Here is a 16,700-nt window from a genome sequence, read left to right as displayed (position 1 = left end):
CCCTCCTGAATAGGAGGTCCCTGTTCGATTGGCATGTGACTATGCGCAATCCAGTTAAACCGAATATTTCAATCTATTAGGTTCGGTTTTCAAATCTTTAGTGATCAAATTCAGGTTCCGTTCTTAGTAAACCAATATTATTTGGTTCGGTTTTCAAATCTTTAGTGATCAAATTCAGGTTCCGTTCTTAGTAAACCGATATTATTAGGTTCGGTTTTCAAATCTTTAGTGATCAAATTCAGGTTCCGTTCTTAGAAAACCGATAATATTAGGTTCGGTTTTCAAATCTTTAGTGATCAAATTCGGGTTCCACTCTTAGAAAACCGATATTATTAGGTTCAGTTTTCAAATCATTAGTGATCAAATTCGGGTTCCACTCTTAGAAAACCGATATTATTAGGTTCAGTTTTCAAATCATTAGTGATCAAATTCGGGTTCCGTTCTTAGAAAACTGATATTTATTATAAACAATATAAACTGAACCGAAATAAACCAAATGGCACGAGGAGAGAATTAGGTGTCAGCAGTACATTTCATCAGATGAGTGAACCTTATATCCCAAAACTGAGATCGTCTTCCCTGTGCTACATATGCACCCGCACAGGCACAGTCGCCACACGCTTTGCGCTGCCATGAGCCATGTGTCCGTCCATGCACACCTCAGATCGGCTCACACGCTCACGAGCTTCTTGCCAAGGATCATGTCGTCCGTGGTGAAGTCGGCCTCCTTCCTGAAGGTCCCGCGCCCGAAGTCGAGGTTGTAGGAGTCCGTCAAGCCGTCGAGGAGGTCGTACTCCGGTGTAACCCCGAGGTCCTTGCTGGCCTTCTCCACCGACGCGAAGAAATGCTGCCATCGTTGCATCGTGCAGTGTCAGTCGGCAACACTACAATAGTTGTACTTTTTCAGAGCAGGATGCAGAAGAAATACCTGGTCTCTGAAGGGGAAGGCCTTCTTCTTGCCGAAATCGAAGTCCTTGGGGTTGTAGTGGATGATCTCCGGCTCAGGGAACCCTCCAGCCTGCATTGCATACCAAACACCAAGCAAAAGAAAAAGTATAGTTAGATTTTTTTTTTGCGAATAGTTAGAAACTAATTAATTGCCCAGATATGGAGTAGTAGTTTGCAAATGAGGAGCGGTTTGTCATTGATGACCTTTGCGCATGCCCGTGCTAGCCCGTCGAAGGTGACGTACTTGCTGCCAGAGATGTTGTACACCTGCTTGCTCGCCTTGGGGTTGCCGAGGACCTTGATGAAGGCCGTCGCCAAATCCTGTCGCAAACCAGCACAAGATACAGAGGATGGCTTCTAAAACATCAAGCACAATAGCGATTCACAGCATGTCAATGCACCGACCTTGACGTGGCCGAGCTGGGTGATCTGGTTCCCGGCGTTAGGGATGGGGATCGGGCGACCAGCCTTGAGCCGGTGGAAGAACCACTCCTCCACGGGGTTGTAGTTGAGAGGGCCGTAGATGTAGACCGGCCTGATGGACGTCCAGTTCACGCCGCTCGTCTCCAGCAGGCTCTCCGTCTCCAGCTTTCCCTTGTGCCGGCTTTTCGGGTCCACGGCGTCGGTCTGCCGGATGGGTATACATACGCTCGCCACAAGTCAGTTATGGTGGCGCCTTTATGTTGACATTCATGTGAGTGGTATGGAAATACCTCAAAGTGTGGGAGCAGGTCTGATTTAAGGTAGACTCCTGCCGATGAGCAATAGATAAACCTGAAAATAGTACCAGAATGCTAGATAGTTCAGGGCACTAAAATTTGCAAAACGTCTTGTTTTGAGTGAATTGCGAAAAACCACCACATTTGAAGCTTCATCTGCAGCAGGTCACTAATTTTTTGCAAAAATCACCACGGATTCGGTAAACATTTTGCAAATCGCACTATTCAGGTGATTTGGCTCATTTGATCACTTTCTGACAAGTGGGACCAGATTGTAAGGAGCTGACTAGGCAAAGTTTTGACAGACACACCCCTGAATTGTAAAAACAAAAAACAATCAGGCCCTCCTCCGCCCCCTGCCTCGATCCTGTCTGGATCGGGAGAGGCCCCGAGCTGCCAAACCCCCGCGCCACTCCGGCGACCCCCCACCACCGTGCCGGCTGGCCCCAAGCCGCTACGACCGCGGCCCCACCCCTCGCGCCGACCGGCGCCAAGAGGCTACGACCCCAGCCCCTGCCCCGCGCGGGCCGGCCCCAAGCTGCTACGACCCCGGCCCCGCTCCTCTCCTCGGTAGCAAGCACGGCGGCCCCAAGCCGCACGGCGATGCACCCACGCCTCCCTTTCTCCTTCCTCCCTCCTCTTTCCCCGGCCGGTGGCGCGCAGCCCCGGAGCAAGCAGCGGCGGCAGCGCAGAACACCAGAGCAAGAAGCGGAGCACAGCACGAGCACAAGCAGCAGCAGCTGCGCGGCGGCGTGCAGCTCGGACGCATCACCGGAGCAAGCAGCGACCAACGATGGTGAGCTCCTCCGCTGCCTGTGCGTGGCGTGGACAGCAGCACATGAGCGCGAGGCCATGGCCGAGCAACCGCCCGGCTCCAACCGCGCGGCGGCGCATGGGCCCGACCCCGCCGGCACCGTCGAGGAGCTCTCCGCAGGGATCTCCTCCACTGCGCGGCCGTCTGCACCGACGAGGTCGGCCTCGCCGGGAACGCCTCCTCCTCTCCTCTCTCTGGCAGTTGTGCAAAAGAGGGGCTGATTGCTTTTTCTTTTTAGATCTAAGGGTGTGTGTAAATGTTATGCCAAGTCAGCTCCTTACAATCTGGTCCCATTTGTCAGAAAGTGATCAAATGAGCCAAATCACCTGATCAGTGCGATTTGCAAAATGTTTACCGAATCCGCGGTGATTTTTGCAAAAAATTAGTGACCTGGTGGTTTTCCGCAGATGAAGCCCCAAATATGGTGGTTTTTCGCAATTCACTCTCTTGTTTTGCATCCGATCAAGTAACCAGCTTACTGTTCCAGGTTCGGCAACGCTTCTAGTATGGGGGATACTTCAGTGGCCTCACGCCCTGAAATACCATGACACAGAAGAGTTACAACATTTGGGAGATATCAGATGATAGTTTCAGTTGGGGAAGTGCCATTTTGCATTTCAGAAGCAATCTTCCAGTGCTATAGTACTAATTGACAGAGTAGGGCATTTTGGAGACCGAGCTCCATGGAACCCTTTAGTTTGAAAAATTCAAAATTCATAAATTCCAGTTTCAAAAAATTCTGAAAAAAATACACATGTATGCAAGGATGTAAAGTGTATGTGTGAAAAAAAATTCAGGATGAAATACCTTGAATTACGGGCTGCATAAAAATGACAAAATTATGGACTTTAAATATGAACAGTACGTATGCTAAAAAGCCCCAGATTTGTCTTTTTTGTGTAGCTCACATTTTAATGTATTTCGACCTGAAAATTTGCACACATGTACAATTTGTATCTAGGTATATGCGTATTTATTTTCAGAATTTTTTGAATCTGAAAATTTTGAATTTTGAAGTTTTCAAATAAAGGCCTCCATGGAGCTCGGTCTCCGTTTGGCATTTTCGTGTAATTGACAGGCTTATTTGCACCTGGTTGGTAGTTATGAACAAACATTAGTGTGGTACCCGAAAGATCTATCTATTTAGTATGTTGTAGCCTGATAGCATTCAGGTCAATGTGGTCGCATGTAATGAGCAAAATGCTGCTCTTGGCGATGATGGTTGAAGGACCAGTTGCCCGGCTAAAGGGATCTAGGAGACTGTTGACCACGCTGACATCTTCAATATCAGGGCGGATAAAAATCACAGCATCATCAGCATAGAGCAAAGTTCTATGCTTAACAATCCGCGAACCAAAGGGAACAAGGATGCCTTCAGACCAAGCAAGATTAAACTGGCAAGCAGAGCATGAAAAGGAGAGGCGGGAGGGGATATCCGTGCCGATGGTTCCTCCTATGAATGATGTACTCCGAGAAGTATCCCTTAACCAAGTTTCAGTGCTCGCCAAGGATAACAGATTGTCGGTCCAATTTCTCCATCGCAGACCCCTACGCTGCGAAGCTCCGAGTTCCGAAAGATAGACTGGCAGCACCCTTGAATCTCCTTAGTTTTTTCTAGACTGCTGATCCTTACATGCTTGTAACTACTCCGTGTAATTTAACTTCCGTGCCTAATCAATGAAATACGGCGCTGCTGTGTTAATAAAAAAGTGTATATTGAGCTGTCCGGTTTACCATTAATATCATAGACGACATTGAAGCCCTTAGCAGCAAGGCTGGTTTTCACGAAATCAAAGTCTTTCCTATCACCTTTCAAATGCAGCACCTACACGCAAAAACCATCCTAAATATCACGGTTGTTATGCAAATAAGGCTGAACAAGTGACACAAGGACAGGGTAGGAGGAAACGCCATACCTTGGAAGAGAACTCTGCATACTCTGCATCTGATTCACCTGGCAACTGCTGGGTTATGGGTGCCTTTCCTCTGGTGAACAATGTCACCTGACAAAATTCATCTTTTTTACTTCATGTAAACTCTCAAAACATTAAGGGTCGTAATAAAATAATTAGCCCAAGGAGCCATTCTTTGGATCAGAAATGTATGTCCAGACTGACCTGGTGTCCCTCCTGGACAAGTTTCCTGGACAGGAAGAGGCCGATGAACCTGGTGCCTCCCATGATGAGAATGTTCTTGGAGTCTGCAGCTGCTGCCACCTGCATTCTCGCCCCCCTTGGCTGCCATGACCTTCTCCTATTCTGCCAAAGAGAAAACCCACAACCATTTTTAGTTTGATCATCTTATCCTCGAACCAAAGAAAGCTTGTGTGTTCTTTTGATCACCTGGGCCGAGATGGAGATGGCCGCGCCGCCGAAGTCGGAAAGAGGGGAAGACAGGAAGAGGCTGCTCTTCAGGGAGACGCTTGCCGCCGCCATCTCTCTCCCCTCTCCCTGAGCTTGTGCTACTGAAAATACGATGCGCAAACAAGAGGAGAGGGCTTTGTTTGCCTGTCCAGGATGGCGGCGGTATATCCCTTGTCTGAAACCTGTGGTTCGGTGCGTGCTAATAGGAATGAAAAATGAGGCGCCAGGGATCGTTTTGGCTTGTGTGGAGGGGGGAGCCCGCCCTATCTATCCTCTGTTGGGTCCTCTCCTCCCATCCGCTCTCGTGTCCACTTAATGGGCAGCAGCATTCTGAATTTCTGATCAACTGATGGCGACATTTGTTTTCTCCTCTCCTCTTCTTCTGGTGTCAGTCAAACATAGGAGCCATGGCGTGTGACGACCTGCCGTCCTCATCCCCTCCGCCTTGGGCCCTTGGCCTCCATCTCCCCCTCCGTTTCCGGCGAGATCCACCATCTTCGCCGTCGCCAGCGACTCCTGCGTACATTGTCCGCATTTGACCTCGATTGGTCAATGCCGAACCCAAAACAAAAATGGATCGGACGGTTTATTAACTGATTATACGAGTACCTGCCTGCGCGCTGCCGGCGGCCTCCGCGGTCTTCCGCTCTTTCCGGATGGTGCGGCGGTGCAGCTAGCCGGCGTCCTGGAGTTCCTCGGCGGAGAGGCCATCGGCCCAGAGTCACCCCCCTGCGGGAGGAGGCACCCGCGCATCCACCGGCCCAGCGTCGCCCCCGTGTCGCCCGCAGATCGCGCCCCTGCCTCGCCACCATCACCACAGCGGGAGAGCCGCTCGGCCTACACCTTGGAGGCGCCAGCAGCCGACCTACACCTTGGAGGCGCCAGCAGCCGAAGACTGCGGCGGCGTCTCGCGGCCGACGGGGTTATGGGAGAACTTGCGGTGCGAGGAGCGCGTGGACTGTTGAAGTAAGCCGGGAAAGCTGACAGGTGGGCCCTCACCTGGCACTAATTGGTCGTTTAAGCGTCTGCGTCTATCCTATATAAATAAGCATCGATACTTGACAAAAAGTTTGCTTTATTTCTTTAAATGCCTCCCTTAAGAATCTTGCATTGTACAATGCCTTAGGCCAAGGGAGTACAAAATAAGCTTCATGAAGGCTTTTATTTTGAAAATTTTAAAATTTAATTTTTTTTGTTTCAAAATAAATTTAAAAAAATAAATACACAACTACGCAAGGATGCAATGTGTATTTATGAAAAATTTCAGGATGAAATACCTTGAATTGCAAGCTGTACAAAGAAAACAAAATTATACTATAGACTTTAAGGATTAACAGTACAATGCTAAAAGGCCTCAGTTTGTCTTTTTTGTGTAGCTCTTAATGTATTTTGGCCTGAAAATTTGTGCATATGTTCATGATGTATGTAGGTATATGTGTAATTTTTTGAAATTTTTTAAACGAAAAAGTTTGAATTTTAAACTTTTCAAATTAAGGCCTTCATGAAGCTCGGTCTTCATTTGGCATTTTTTTCCCATATAGGGATTAGAAAATAAGTCCCCATATATCTAATCGGTCTGGACACTTTTATGCGTCCAACGCGGTGGTCGGACCGGTCTAAACGTCTGAAATTCCTCGGTCCAGTCTCAAATGGGGAGCTTAGGGGAGTTTAGACATACTTCACATCAAACGCCAACATACTAGTCCCACCAAGAACCCTACCTGACTCACTCCTTCGGCTACCCGCATTGATGCCTGTCCACCCAGCACGTTGTCCAAGGAGCCTAACCCGGCTATTAAAGCTTGTCCACGCTCCCTCCCTCCAAAACCCTAAACCACTCATTTCTCCCAACAAAAACACACATCCGTGTCGCCGCCACACTCATCCTATCGTCATATCCTCCTCATCTCCGTCATGCAAGCTCAATTGGGCTTACCGACATCGGCATCTCCCACAACAACCGACACAACATCCTACCCTCCCCATTAGATGGCGTCCATGTTGCTACCATGCAGAGGAGGTCGTTGCCACCAAGGGAAAGGAGGCGTGTGTCGCCTGTGTGGCTGCCAAAGCAAAGAAGTGGGAGGGGTGCTCTATGCTCTTCAATCCTCACAGACCCACTCAGAGTCGCGTGCCAATCATCACGCCGCATATGCAAAGGAGGAGAAGGCATTCGCCGTCTGTCACGAGGCACGAGGTAAAGTCGCGACGTGCAAAGACTGTGAAAGAGCATATATGCCCTTAACCAGCTACACTACTAAGAGGGGGTGCACCTTTAACGTATTGTGGGAATTAACTGCACATACACACACAAAAGTGCTCCCACAAACATAACCAAAATATATGAGAGAGGGTCCTCAAATTCACTGATGTCTCACTGTTATATAGATAGCCCGGAACTCTTGGGTCAGTTGATGAGTAGATTTTTCATCACTTTTATTCCTTATTTCTAAATAATAGATGTGAGATTTTCTGAATTTTACCCCGTGCGCGCCCCTTTTGCTTGATTTCACCATGAGTTATGCTAGAGCCATGAAAAGTTTTTACGGATTCTACGTGTGGGATAACTAGTGTAGAGGATTCGTAAAATGTCCGTTAGGGTCTGTAGTTCTAGGATTATTGTTTCACCTAGTTTCTCAAAAAGAAGGATATTGTGAAAATTGATTGGAAGACACCTAATTCTAAGTGAAAATATGCTAATTGTCGTCATAACAACCTCCCGTATTTGAGCACTTTACATTTTGTGCACTAACTATTTTGCATAAAAACCCTTTAAATTTGCATAAAGCATAACATTTTCATCCTAACTCCAATTCATGTAAATAATATATGCATTTTCATCAAAAAAAATGTGAAGAATCTGAATATGACATTCGCATGCATGTTTAAACAATTTTAACCCACTGATCAGGAGTAAGTCAACTATAATCTTAATATGCACATGGAGTTTCACTTTGGATCCTTATGTACTTTGGATTTCTACCACCATTTAAAAATGTATAGCTTAGTTTTGGATCACCTCAAACCTTTTAAAATGCAATGCATCATCCATGCTTGAGTTGCAATGCTTGTTGTTTATCGTATGCCTTTGTCTTTACTTGCTGGTACTTTTCCTTGTTCATGATGGAGCCTGATACAGACACTGTTTAAGAGGTTGCTTAGGACAACATCCTCAAGGATCTTGTTCATTGCCAAGTTGTTGAGAAAGGCAGGACTTACAACCCCTTGAACAGGTCTTACCCATATTATCTCCCTACTTTGCACTAGGATGATATGATGTTTTAGTGATTGCAACAAAAGAAACTAAAATTCAGATTGTAACTGAAATTAAAAGAAAGTTGATCAAGATTGAAAGTTTTTTTTTTTGAAAAATCAAGATTGAAAGTAATAATGGGCCAGGATGTTTTGCTAGTGGCATCTCTCCATAAAAGATAATGACCCAATTCTTTTAGACGATTCTCCCAGAATCTTGAGAATCGACCAAAAGAACTGGGTTCTCAAGATTATAGGAGAATCAACCAAAAAAACTGGGCCAATATGACATGGTGAACAAATTGGTGTTGGGAGTTAAATTGCAGTTTTTCTGATTATGATCAAAACACTGGATTCACGGTTGCAATTTTAGTTTTTTCAGAGTAAAATAATTGTTTTACCCTAATTAAGAAGCTTGCAAATGTACAGTTTACGAACAAACTAGTAATTACTAACACATCAATACATCATCACACTAAGCAAATTGACACTTAAGAGTAGTAGCACACACAGGTAGATCATCGGACGCGTTAGTCCAGCTCCGACAGCGGCAGCACGTCGTTCGCCGGCATGTCGTCGCGCTCCCGCGCCGGCAGCACCCACCGGCCGGAGCCGTCGCGCTCGAGCCCCTTGTTCGCCATCTGGCTCCACTTCTCCGGAATGCCCTCCGTGTCGCTCAGCATCGCCGAACGCTTGTTCACCAGCGCCACGTCACGCCGCGGCGCACCGTCCTCCCGCCGGAACTCGCCGGCGGCGCTCTCGTGGCCGTCCAGCAGGTGCAAGCACAGCTCCAGGTTGTGAGACCCCACCGGGTCGTGAGAGTCCTTGAGGTGCGGCGAGTTGGAGACGTTCAACGCGAGCTCGTGGCCGACGTGCACGTACTCGAACGCCTGCCGGAGTCCAACCAGCGCCCACAGGCCGCCCAGCACTCCGGAGACGGAGGCCTCGAGCGCTGTCCGGGGGACGGTCGGCACGAGGTCGGTGTTGACGACGACGCGCAGGACGCTGACGTTGCGCGACGAGAGCCCGTCGCAGAAGGCCCTGTTGCCGACGCGCGGCGCGGAGAAGGTGACGGCGCGGACGGGGACGCCCGGGTGCGCCGCCGCGGCGTCCCTGGCGGAGAGCAGGGCCAGCGCGCCGCCGAGGCTGTGCCCCGTGAAGGTGACGTGGACCTTCTCGCCGCGCTTCCCGAAGTAGTCCACAAGCCGATTGAGCTCGTCGGCGACCTGGTCACGGGCGCTGCGCGCGCCGTACTTGGTCCCGGCGTTGCTGGACGTGTACAAGGTGTGGAACCCCTCGGCCACCATGGCGCCGTCGCCGTCGGCGGCGTCGAACGGCACGAGGCCCGTCCTCAGGTCCATGAACCACTCCTCTGCCGCCATCGTGCCGCGCCACACGACGACGACGTCCCGGTGCCCGACCCGGCTGGCCTCCTCCGCGCCGCCGACCGCGACGTACCCGGCCCAGTTGGCGTGGTCGTCCCAGGCGTCGGCGTGGAGCCGCGCCATGAGCCACCGGGGGATATCGACGTCGCAGGTTGTGTAGATGAACGCGGTGGCGACGTACCCGTGGCCGGCGAGCCCGAGGGCCGGGAGCATGCGACGGAGGCCGTGGAGGCAGCTGCCGCAGTTCTTGGACCAGTGGCGGCCGTCGAAGGCGTCGTAGGTGGCCTGCGCGAGGTCGCCATACCTGAGTATCTCCGAGCGGAGGCCGGCGTCGAGCGGGTCGAGGAGCGCCGCATCCCACCCGCCGCCACGGGCGAGCTTAGCGTGAGGGTCGACAGGAGGCGGCAGCGAGGACGTCAGAGGCTGCACGGCAACAGCTATGGCAACAGAGATGACAGTGAACTGGAGGAGGCGCTTGAAGACGGCGGCCAGGCTACGACCGGCGATCGACATCGACGGGCAGGGCTCGCTCGCCGGCGCTCAAGATCGGCCGTGTTGAGTTGTATTGCATTCGCGGCTCTGCCTGTGCATGGTCGTGGTACGGAAGTAGATATAGGCATATACTACTAGGTAGCCAGTGGCAAGCACCTACCGGCGGGGTGAGTCGTCGCTCAGATCCACTTGGTCCCGAGGTCAACGGAACGGCGGCCCAGAAAGAAGACGGCCGGCGATGAGAAGGTCACAAAAAATAATGGACGAAACGCAGTAGCATCATACCACTTGGCATATTTGTTGTTTTATTTACCAAGTTCAGTGACCAAGCTGCACGGTTTTCAAGTTTTTTTTTTGTGAATCATGATTTTCAAGTTCGGTGACAAACGGAAAATCATGGGTGGATTACGGGGATCTTTACACTAATTAACCCCCCCCCCCCAAAAAAAAATTCACGGGGGTGGGCCCTGCTTCCTCCTTAATCTCCAATCAAACTATGCCAGCTAATCAGAGACAGTTGAATCCGTATTCATCAGCCCGTGTGTCTAGCATTACTCGAGCGCAATATACCTCTCTTTGGACATAGAGCATTACTGCTAGCAGGAACTGTAAATTCGTTAAACCTCAATCAGTGAAAGATATAACTTACAATCCATTAACATGAACGAGCAAAAAGAAGAAAGGCGCAGCTTCGCTGATGACCTCGCTGGTACAAAGGAGGAGAAACAATGTCGTTTTAAGATAAAGTGGTTGGTTCATGGAGACGGGAACAAGCCTTCGTCGCCTACGACAATGTTAGTGCAATTGTCGTATTGTGTCGCCGAACTCTATGGCCAAGGGGGACCTCCTATCCTCATCCAGAATCAAAGGACGCCCACACATTGGTGAGCATAGGAAGAGCTTAACTCGAGAGTCAGATTGGATAGCATAGGACTACTCAACAAATTAATGCGATGACGACATGGAGGTGTCGTCTCCGTGAAGATGAGTGATACCCACAAGTATAGGAGGTACATTTGTCTTTTCAATGAGCGTTGAACACATTGAGGAAGGGGGGGGGGGGGATTGGTGTGTAGAAATAGCTTGGAATGAACTGCAATTGCTCAGACCGTATGAGTACTATTTTGCTTCAGGCAGAGTTGCAAATAAATAAATAACGATCAAAGATATGCTAGCACTCAAGTTCAGCTCAATAACAAGCTAGAAAGTGCACTTACCAAATACTCCCTCCGTAAAGAAATATATGAGTGTTTAGATCACTACTTTAGTGAGTGAACTAAACACTCTTATATTTCTTTAACAGAGGGAGTACAAGTGTTCTCTAGGGTGTAGGAATACATGTCTAATTAATGGATTTCATACTTGTTTGATTTCCATACATGATTCGTTTGCTTTTGCGTGGGTGGAGGCAAAGCTTATCATACCACGAAACACATGTCTACAATTATATTTATCTCTACGATTATACCTCCAGAATAGCATACCCAACTTAGATGGGAGATAATAAGGTAAAACCTAATCACAATTTTATGTTCTAGGGTCCTTATCTGAAGGAAGTATGCCCTAGAGGCAATAATAAAGTTATTATTTATTTCCTTATATCATGATAAATGTTTATTATTCATGCTAGAATTGTATTAACCGGAAACATAATACATGTGTGAATACATAGACAAACATAGTGTCACTAGTATGCCTCTACTTGACTAGCTCGTTGATCAAAGATGGTTATGTTTCCTAACCATAGACATGAGTTGTCATTTGATTAACCGGGTCACATCATTAGGAGAATGATGTGATTGACTTGACCCTTTTCGTTAGCTTAGCACTTGATCGTTTAGTTTGTTGCTATTGCTTTCTTCATGACTTATACATGTTCCTATGACTATGAGATTATGCAACTCCCGTTTACCGGAGGAACACTTTGTGTGCTACCAAACGTCACAACGTAACTGGGTGATTATAAAGGTGCTCTATAGGTGCCTCTGAAGGTACTTGTTGGGTTGGCGTATTTCGAGATTAGGATTTGTCATTCCGATTGTCGGAGAGGTATCTCTGGGCCCTCTCGATAATGCACATCACATAAGCCTTGGAAGCATTGCAACTAATAAGTTAGTTGCGGGATGATGTATTACGGAACGAGTAAAGAGACTTGCCGGTAACGAGATTGAACTAGGTATTGAGATACCGACGATCAAATCTCGGGCAAGTAACATACCGATAACAAAGGGAACAACGTATGTTGTTATGCGGTCAGACCGATAAAAGATCTTCATAGAATATGTGGGAGCCAATATGAGCATCCAGGTTCCGCTATTGGTTATTGACCGGAGACGTGTCTCGGTCATGTCTACATTGTTCTCGAACCCGTAGGGTCCGCACGCTTAACGTTACGATGACAGTTTCATTACGAGTTTATATATTTTGATGTACCGAAGGTTGTTCGGAGTCCCGGATATGATCACGGACATGACGAGGAGTCTCGATATGGTCGAGACATAAAGATCGATATATTGGACGGCTATATTCGGACACGAAAGTGTTTCGGGTGATTTCGGAGAAAAGCGGAGTGCCGGAAGGGTTACCGGAACCCCCCGGGGAAGTATTGGGCCTTAGTGGGCCTGAGGGGAGAGAGAGGGCAGCAGCCCAGGAGGTGGCGCGCCCCCTCCCATGGGGAGTCCGAATTGGACTAGGGGAGGGGGCGCGGCCCCTCTTTCCCTCTCCCTCTCCCTCTCTTTCCTTCCCCTTCCCTCTTTCTAGTTGGACTAGGAAAGGGGAGTCCTACTCCTACTAGGAGGAGGACTCCCCCCTCCTTGGCGCGCCTTAAGGGCCGGCCGGCCTCCCCCCTTGCTCCTTTATATACAGGGGCAGGGGGCACCTCTAGACACACAAGTTGATCTTCGTGATCGTTCTCTTAGCCGTGTGCGGTGCCCCCCTCCACCATAATCCTCAATAATATTGTAGCGGTGCTTAGGCGAAGCCCTGCGACGGTAGAACATCAAGATCGTCACCACGCCGTCGTGCTGACGGAACTCTTCCCCGATACTTTGCTGGATCGGAGTCCGGGGATCGTCATCGAGCTGAACGTGTGCTAGAACTCGGAGGTGCCGTAGTTTCGGTGCTTGATCAGTCGGGCCGTGAAGACGTACGACTACATCAGCTGCTTTGTGCTAACACTTCCGCTTTCGGTCTACGAGGGTACGTAGACAACACTCTTCCCTCTCGTTGCTATGCATCACCATGATCTTGCGTGTGCATAGGATTTTTTTTTGAAATTACTACGTTCCCAACAGTGGCATCCGAGCCTAGGTTTTATGCGTTGATGTTGTGCACGAGTAGAACACAAGTGAGTTGTGGGCGATATAAGTCATACTGCTTACCAGCATGTCATACTTTGGTTCGGCGGTATTGTTGCATGAAGCGGCCCGGACCGACATTACGCGTACGCTTACGCGAGACTGGTTCTACTGACGTTCTTTGCACACAGGTGACTGGCGGGTGTCAGTTTCTCCAACTTTAGTTGAACCAAGTGTGGCTACGCCCGGTCCTTGCGAAGGTTAAAACAACACCAACTTGACAAACTATCGTTGTGGTTTTGATGCGTAGGTAAAAACGGTTCTTGCTAAGCCCATAGCAGCCACGTAAAACTTGCAACAACAAAGTATAGGACGTCTAACTTGTTTTTGCAGGGCATGTTGTGATGTGATATGGTCAAGACATGATGCTAAATTTTATTGTATGAGATGATCATGTTTTGTAACCGAGTTATCGGCAACTGGCAGGAGCCATATGGTTGTCGCTTTATTGTATGCAATGCAATTGCGCTGTAATGCTTTACTTTATCACTAAGCGGTAGCGATAGTCGTGGAAGCATAAGATTGGCGAGACGACAACGATGCTACGATGGTGATCAAGGTGTCGCGCCGGTGACGATGGTGATCATGACGGTGTTTCGAAGATGAAGATCACAAGCACAAGATGATGATGGCCATATCATATCACTTATATTGATTGCATGTGATGTTTATCTTTTATACATATTATCTTGCTTTGATTGACGGTAGCATTATAAGATGATCCCTCACTAAATTATCAAAGTATAAGTGTTCTCCCTGAGTATGCACCGTTGCGAAAGTTCTTCGTGCTGAGACACCACGTGATGATCGGATGTGATAGGCTCTACTTTCAAATACAACGGGTGCAAAACAGTTGCACACACGGAATACTCAGGTTTAACTTGACGAGCCTAGCATATAACAGATATGGCCTCGGAACACGGAGACCGAAAGGTCGAGCGTGAATCATATAGTAGATATGATCAACATATTGATGTTCACCATTGATACTACTCCATCTCACGTGATGATCGGACATGGTTTAGTTGATTTGGATCACGTGATCACTTAGAGGATTAGAGGGATATCTTTCTAAGTGGGAGTTCTTAAGTAATATGATTAATTGAACTTAAATTTATCATGAACTTAGTACCTGATAGTATCTTGCTTGTCTATCTTTGATTGTAGATAGATGGCTCGTGCTGTTGTTCCGTTGAATTTTAGTGCGTTCCTTGAGAAAGCAAAGTTGAAAGATGATGGTAGCAATTACACAGACTGGGTCCGTAACTTGAGGATTATCCTCATTGCTGCATAGAAGAATTACGTCCTGGAAGCACCGCTGGGTGCCAGGCCTGCTGCTGGAGCAACACCAGATGTTATGAACGCCTGGCAGAGCAAAGCTGATGACTACTTGATAGTTCAGTGTGCCATGCTTTACGGCTTAGAATCGGGACTTCAAACGACGCTTTGAACGTCATGGAGCATATGAGATGTTCCAGGAGTTGAAGTTAATATTTCAAGCAAATGCCCAGATTGAGAGATATGAAGTCTCCAATAAGTTCTATAGCTGCAAGATGGAGGAGAGTAGTTCTGTCAGTGAACATATACTCAAAATGTCTGGGTATCATAATCACTTGACTCAACTGGGGGTTAATCTTTCTGTTGATAGTGTCATTGACAGAGTTCTTCAATCACTGCCACCAAGCTACAAAAGCTTCATGATGAACTATAATATGCAAGGGATGAATAAGACTATTCCTGAGCTCTTCGCAATGCTAAAAGCCGCGGAGGTAGAAATCAAGAAGGAGCATCAAGTGTTGATGGTCAATAAGACCACTAGTTTCAAGAAAAAGGGCAAAGGGAAGAAGAAGGGGAACTTCAAGAAGAACAGCAAGGAAGTTGTTGCTCGGGAGAAAAAACCCAAGTCTGGACCTAAGCCTGAAACTGAGTGCTTCTACTGCAAGCAGACTGGTCACTGGAAGCGGAACTGCCCCAAGTATTTGGCGGATAAGAAGGATGGCAAAGTGAACAAAGGTATATGTGATATACATGTTATTGATGTGTACCTTACTAATGCTCGAAGTAGCACCTGGGTATTTGATACTAGTTCTGTTGCTAACATTTGCAACTCAAAACAGGGGCCGCGGATCAAGCGAAGATTAGCTAAGGACGAGGTGACGATGCGCGTGGGAAATGGTTCCAAAGTCGATGTGATCGCGGTCGGCACGCTACCTCTGCATCTACCTTCGGGATTAGTATTAGACCTAAATAATTGTTATTTGGTGCCAACGTTGAGCATGAACATTATATCTGGATCTTGTTTGATGCGAGACGGTTATTCATTTAAATCAGAGAATAATGGTTGTTCTATTTATATGAGTAATATCTTTTATGGTCATGCACCCTTGAAGAGTGGTCTATTTTTGATTAATCTCGATAGTAGTGATACACATATTCATAATATTGAAATCAAAAGATGCAGAGTTGATAATGATAGTGCAACTTATTTGTGGCACTGCCATTTAGGTCATATCGGTATAAAGCGCATGAAGAAACTCCATACTGATGGACTTTTGGAACCACTTAATTATGAATCACTTGGTACTTGCGAACCGTGCCTCATGGGTAAGATGACTAAAACGCCGTTCTCCGGTACTATGGAGAGAGCAACGGATTTGTTGGAAATCATACATACAGATGTATGTGGTCTAATGAATGTTGAGGCTCGTGGCGGATATCGTTATTTTCTCACCTTCACAGATGATTTAAGCAGATATGGGTATATCTACTTAATGAAACATAAGTCTGAAACATTTGAAAAGTTCAAAGAATTTCAGGGTGAAGTTGAAAATCATCGTAACAAGAAAATAAAGTTTCTACGATCTGATCGTGGAGGAGAATATTTGAGTTACGAGTTTGGTCTACATTTGAAACAATGCGGAATAGTTTCGCAACTCACGCCACCCGGAACACCACAGCGTAATGGTGTGTCTGAACGTTGTAATCATACTTTATTAGATATGGTGTGATCTATGCTGTCTCTTACTGATTTACCGTTATCATTTTGGGGTTATGCTTTAGAGACGGCTGCATTCACGTTAAATATGACACCATCAAAATCCATTGAGACGATGCCTTATGAACTATGGTTTGGCAAGAAACCAAAATTGTCGTTTCTGAAAGTTTGGGGCTGCGATGCTTATGTGAAAAAGCTTCAACCTGATAAGCTCGAACCCAAATCAGAGAAATGTGTCTTCATAGGATACCCAAAGGAGACTGTTGGGTACACCTTCTATCACAGATCCGAAGGCAAGACTTTTGTTGCTAAATTCAGAGTTTTTCTAGAGAAGGAGTTTCTCTCGAAAGAAGTGAGTGGGAGAAAAGTAGAACTT

At 47.4% G+C, this 16,700-nt stretch overlaps 2 protein-coding genes across 3 annotated transcripts; both read right to left on the bottom strand.

Moving 5' to 3' along the window:
- Positions 1-440: 440 nt before the first annotated feature.
- LOC119298957 (chloroplast stem-loop binding protein of 41 kDa b, chloroplastic-like) lies at positions 441-5,030 on the bottom strand. Of its 2 annotated transcripts, XR_005146042.1 has the most exons (11): positions 4,824-5,030; positions 4,599-4,739; positions 4,398-4,484; positions 4,216-4,306; positions 2,961-3,015; positions 1,662-1,722; positions 1,354-1,575; positions 1,153-1,269; positions 929-1,018; positions 596-847; positions 441-536 (listed from the first exon to the last, which is right to left on the bottom strand). XR_005146042.1 is itself a non-coding variant. In XM_037576267.1 (10 exons), exons 1-10 carry the CDS (start codon positions 4,914-4,916, stop codon positions 671-673), a joined length of 1,134 nt encoding a protein of 377 aa, XP_037432164.1. In that variant the 5' UTR covers positions 4,917-5,030; the 3' UTR covers positions 474-670. The 2 variants fall into 2 exon arrangements, 1 of the variants encoding a protein (XP_037432164.1); XM_037576267.1 differs by having other exon boundaries at positions 474-847.
- Positions 5,031-8,626: 3,596 nt separating this feature from the next.
- Positions 8,627-9,994, bottom strand: LOC119297664 (phospholipase A1-Igamma1, chloroplastic-like). The gene has a single exon (XM_037575367.1). The coding sequence runs from the start codon at positions 9,992-9,994 to the stop codon at positions 8,627-8,629; it is 1,368 nt and encodes a 455-aa protein (XP_037431264.1).
- Positions 9,995-16,700: the final 6,706 nt, after the last annotated feature.

This window comes from Triticum dicoccoides, chromosome 5A (assembly GCF_002162155.2).
Source record: "Triticum dicoccoides isolate Atlit2015 ecotype Zavitan chromosome 5A, WEW_v2.0, whole genome shotgun sequence".
Taxonomy (NCBI): Eukaryota; Viridiplantae; Streptophyta; class Magnoliopsida; order Poales; family Poaceae; genus Triticum; species Triticum dicoccoides.
This window is presented reverse-complemented; position numbering and strand designations above follow the sequence as displayed.

Excerpts from the sequence above, each read along its gene's own strand:
- LOC119298957 (XM_037576267.1), bottom strand. The coding sequence starts at position 4,916 with ATGGCGGCGGCAAGCGTCTCCCTGAAGAGCAGCCTCTTCCTGTCTTCC. Across the intron at positions 4,485-4,598 it reads TTGTCCAGGAGGGACACCAG|GTGACATTGTTCACCAGAGG; the intron begins GTCAGTCTGGAC and ends GAATTTTGTCAG. Across the intron at positions 1,270-1,353 it reads CCCAGCTCGGCCACGTCAAG|GATTTGGCGACGGCCTTCAT; the intron begins GTCGGTGCATTG and ends GGTTTGCGACAG.
- LOC119297664 (XM_037575367.1), bottom strand. The coding sequence starts at position 9,994 with ATGTCGATCGCCGGTCGTAGCCTGGCCGCCGTCTTCAAGCGCCTCCTC.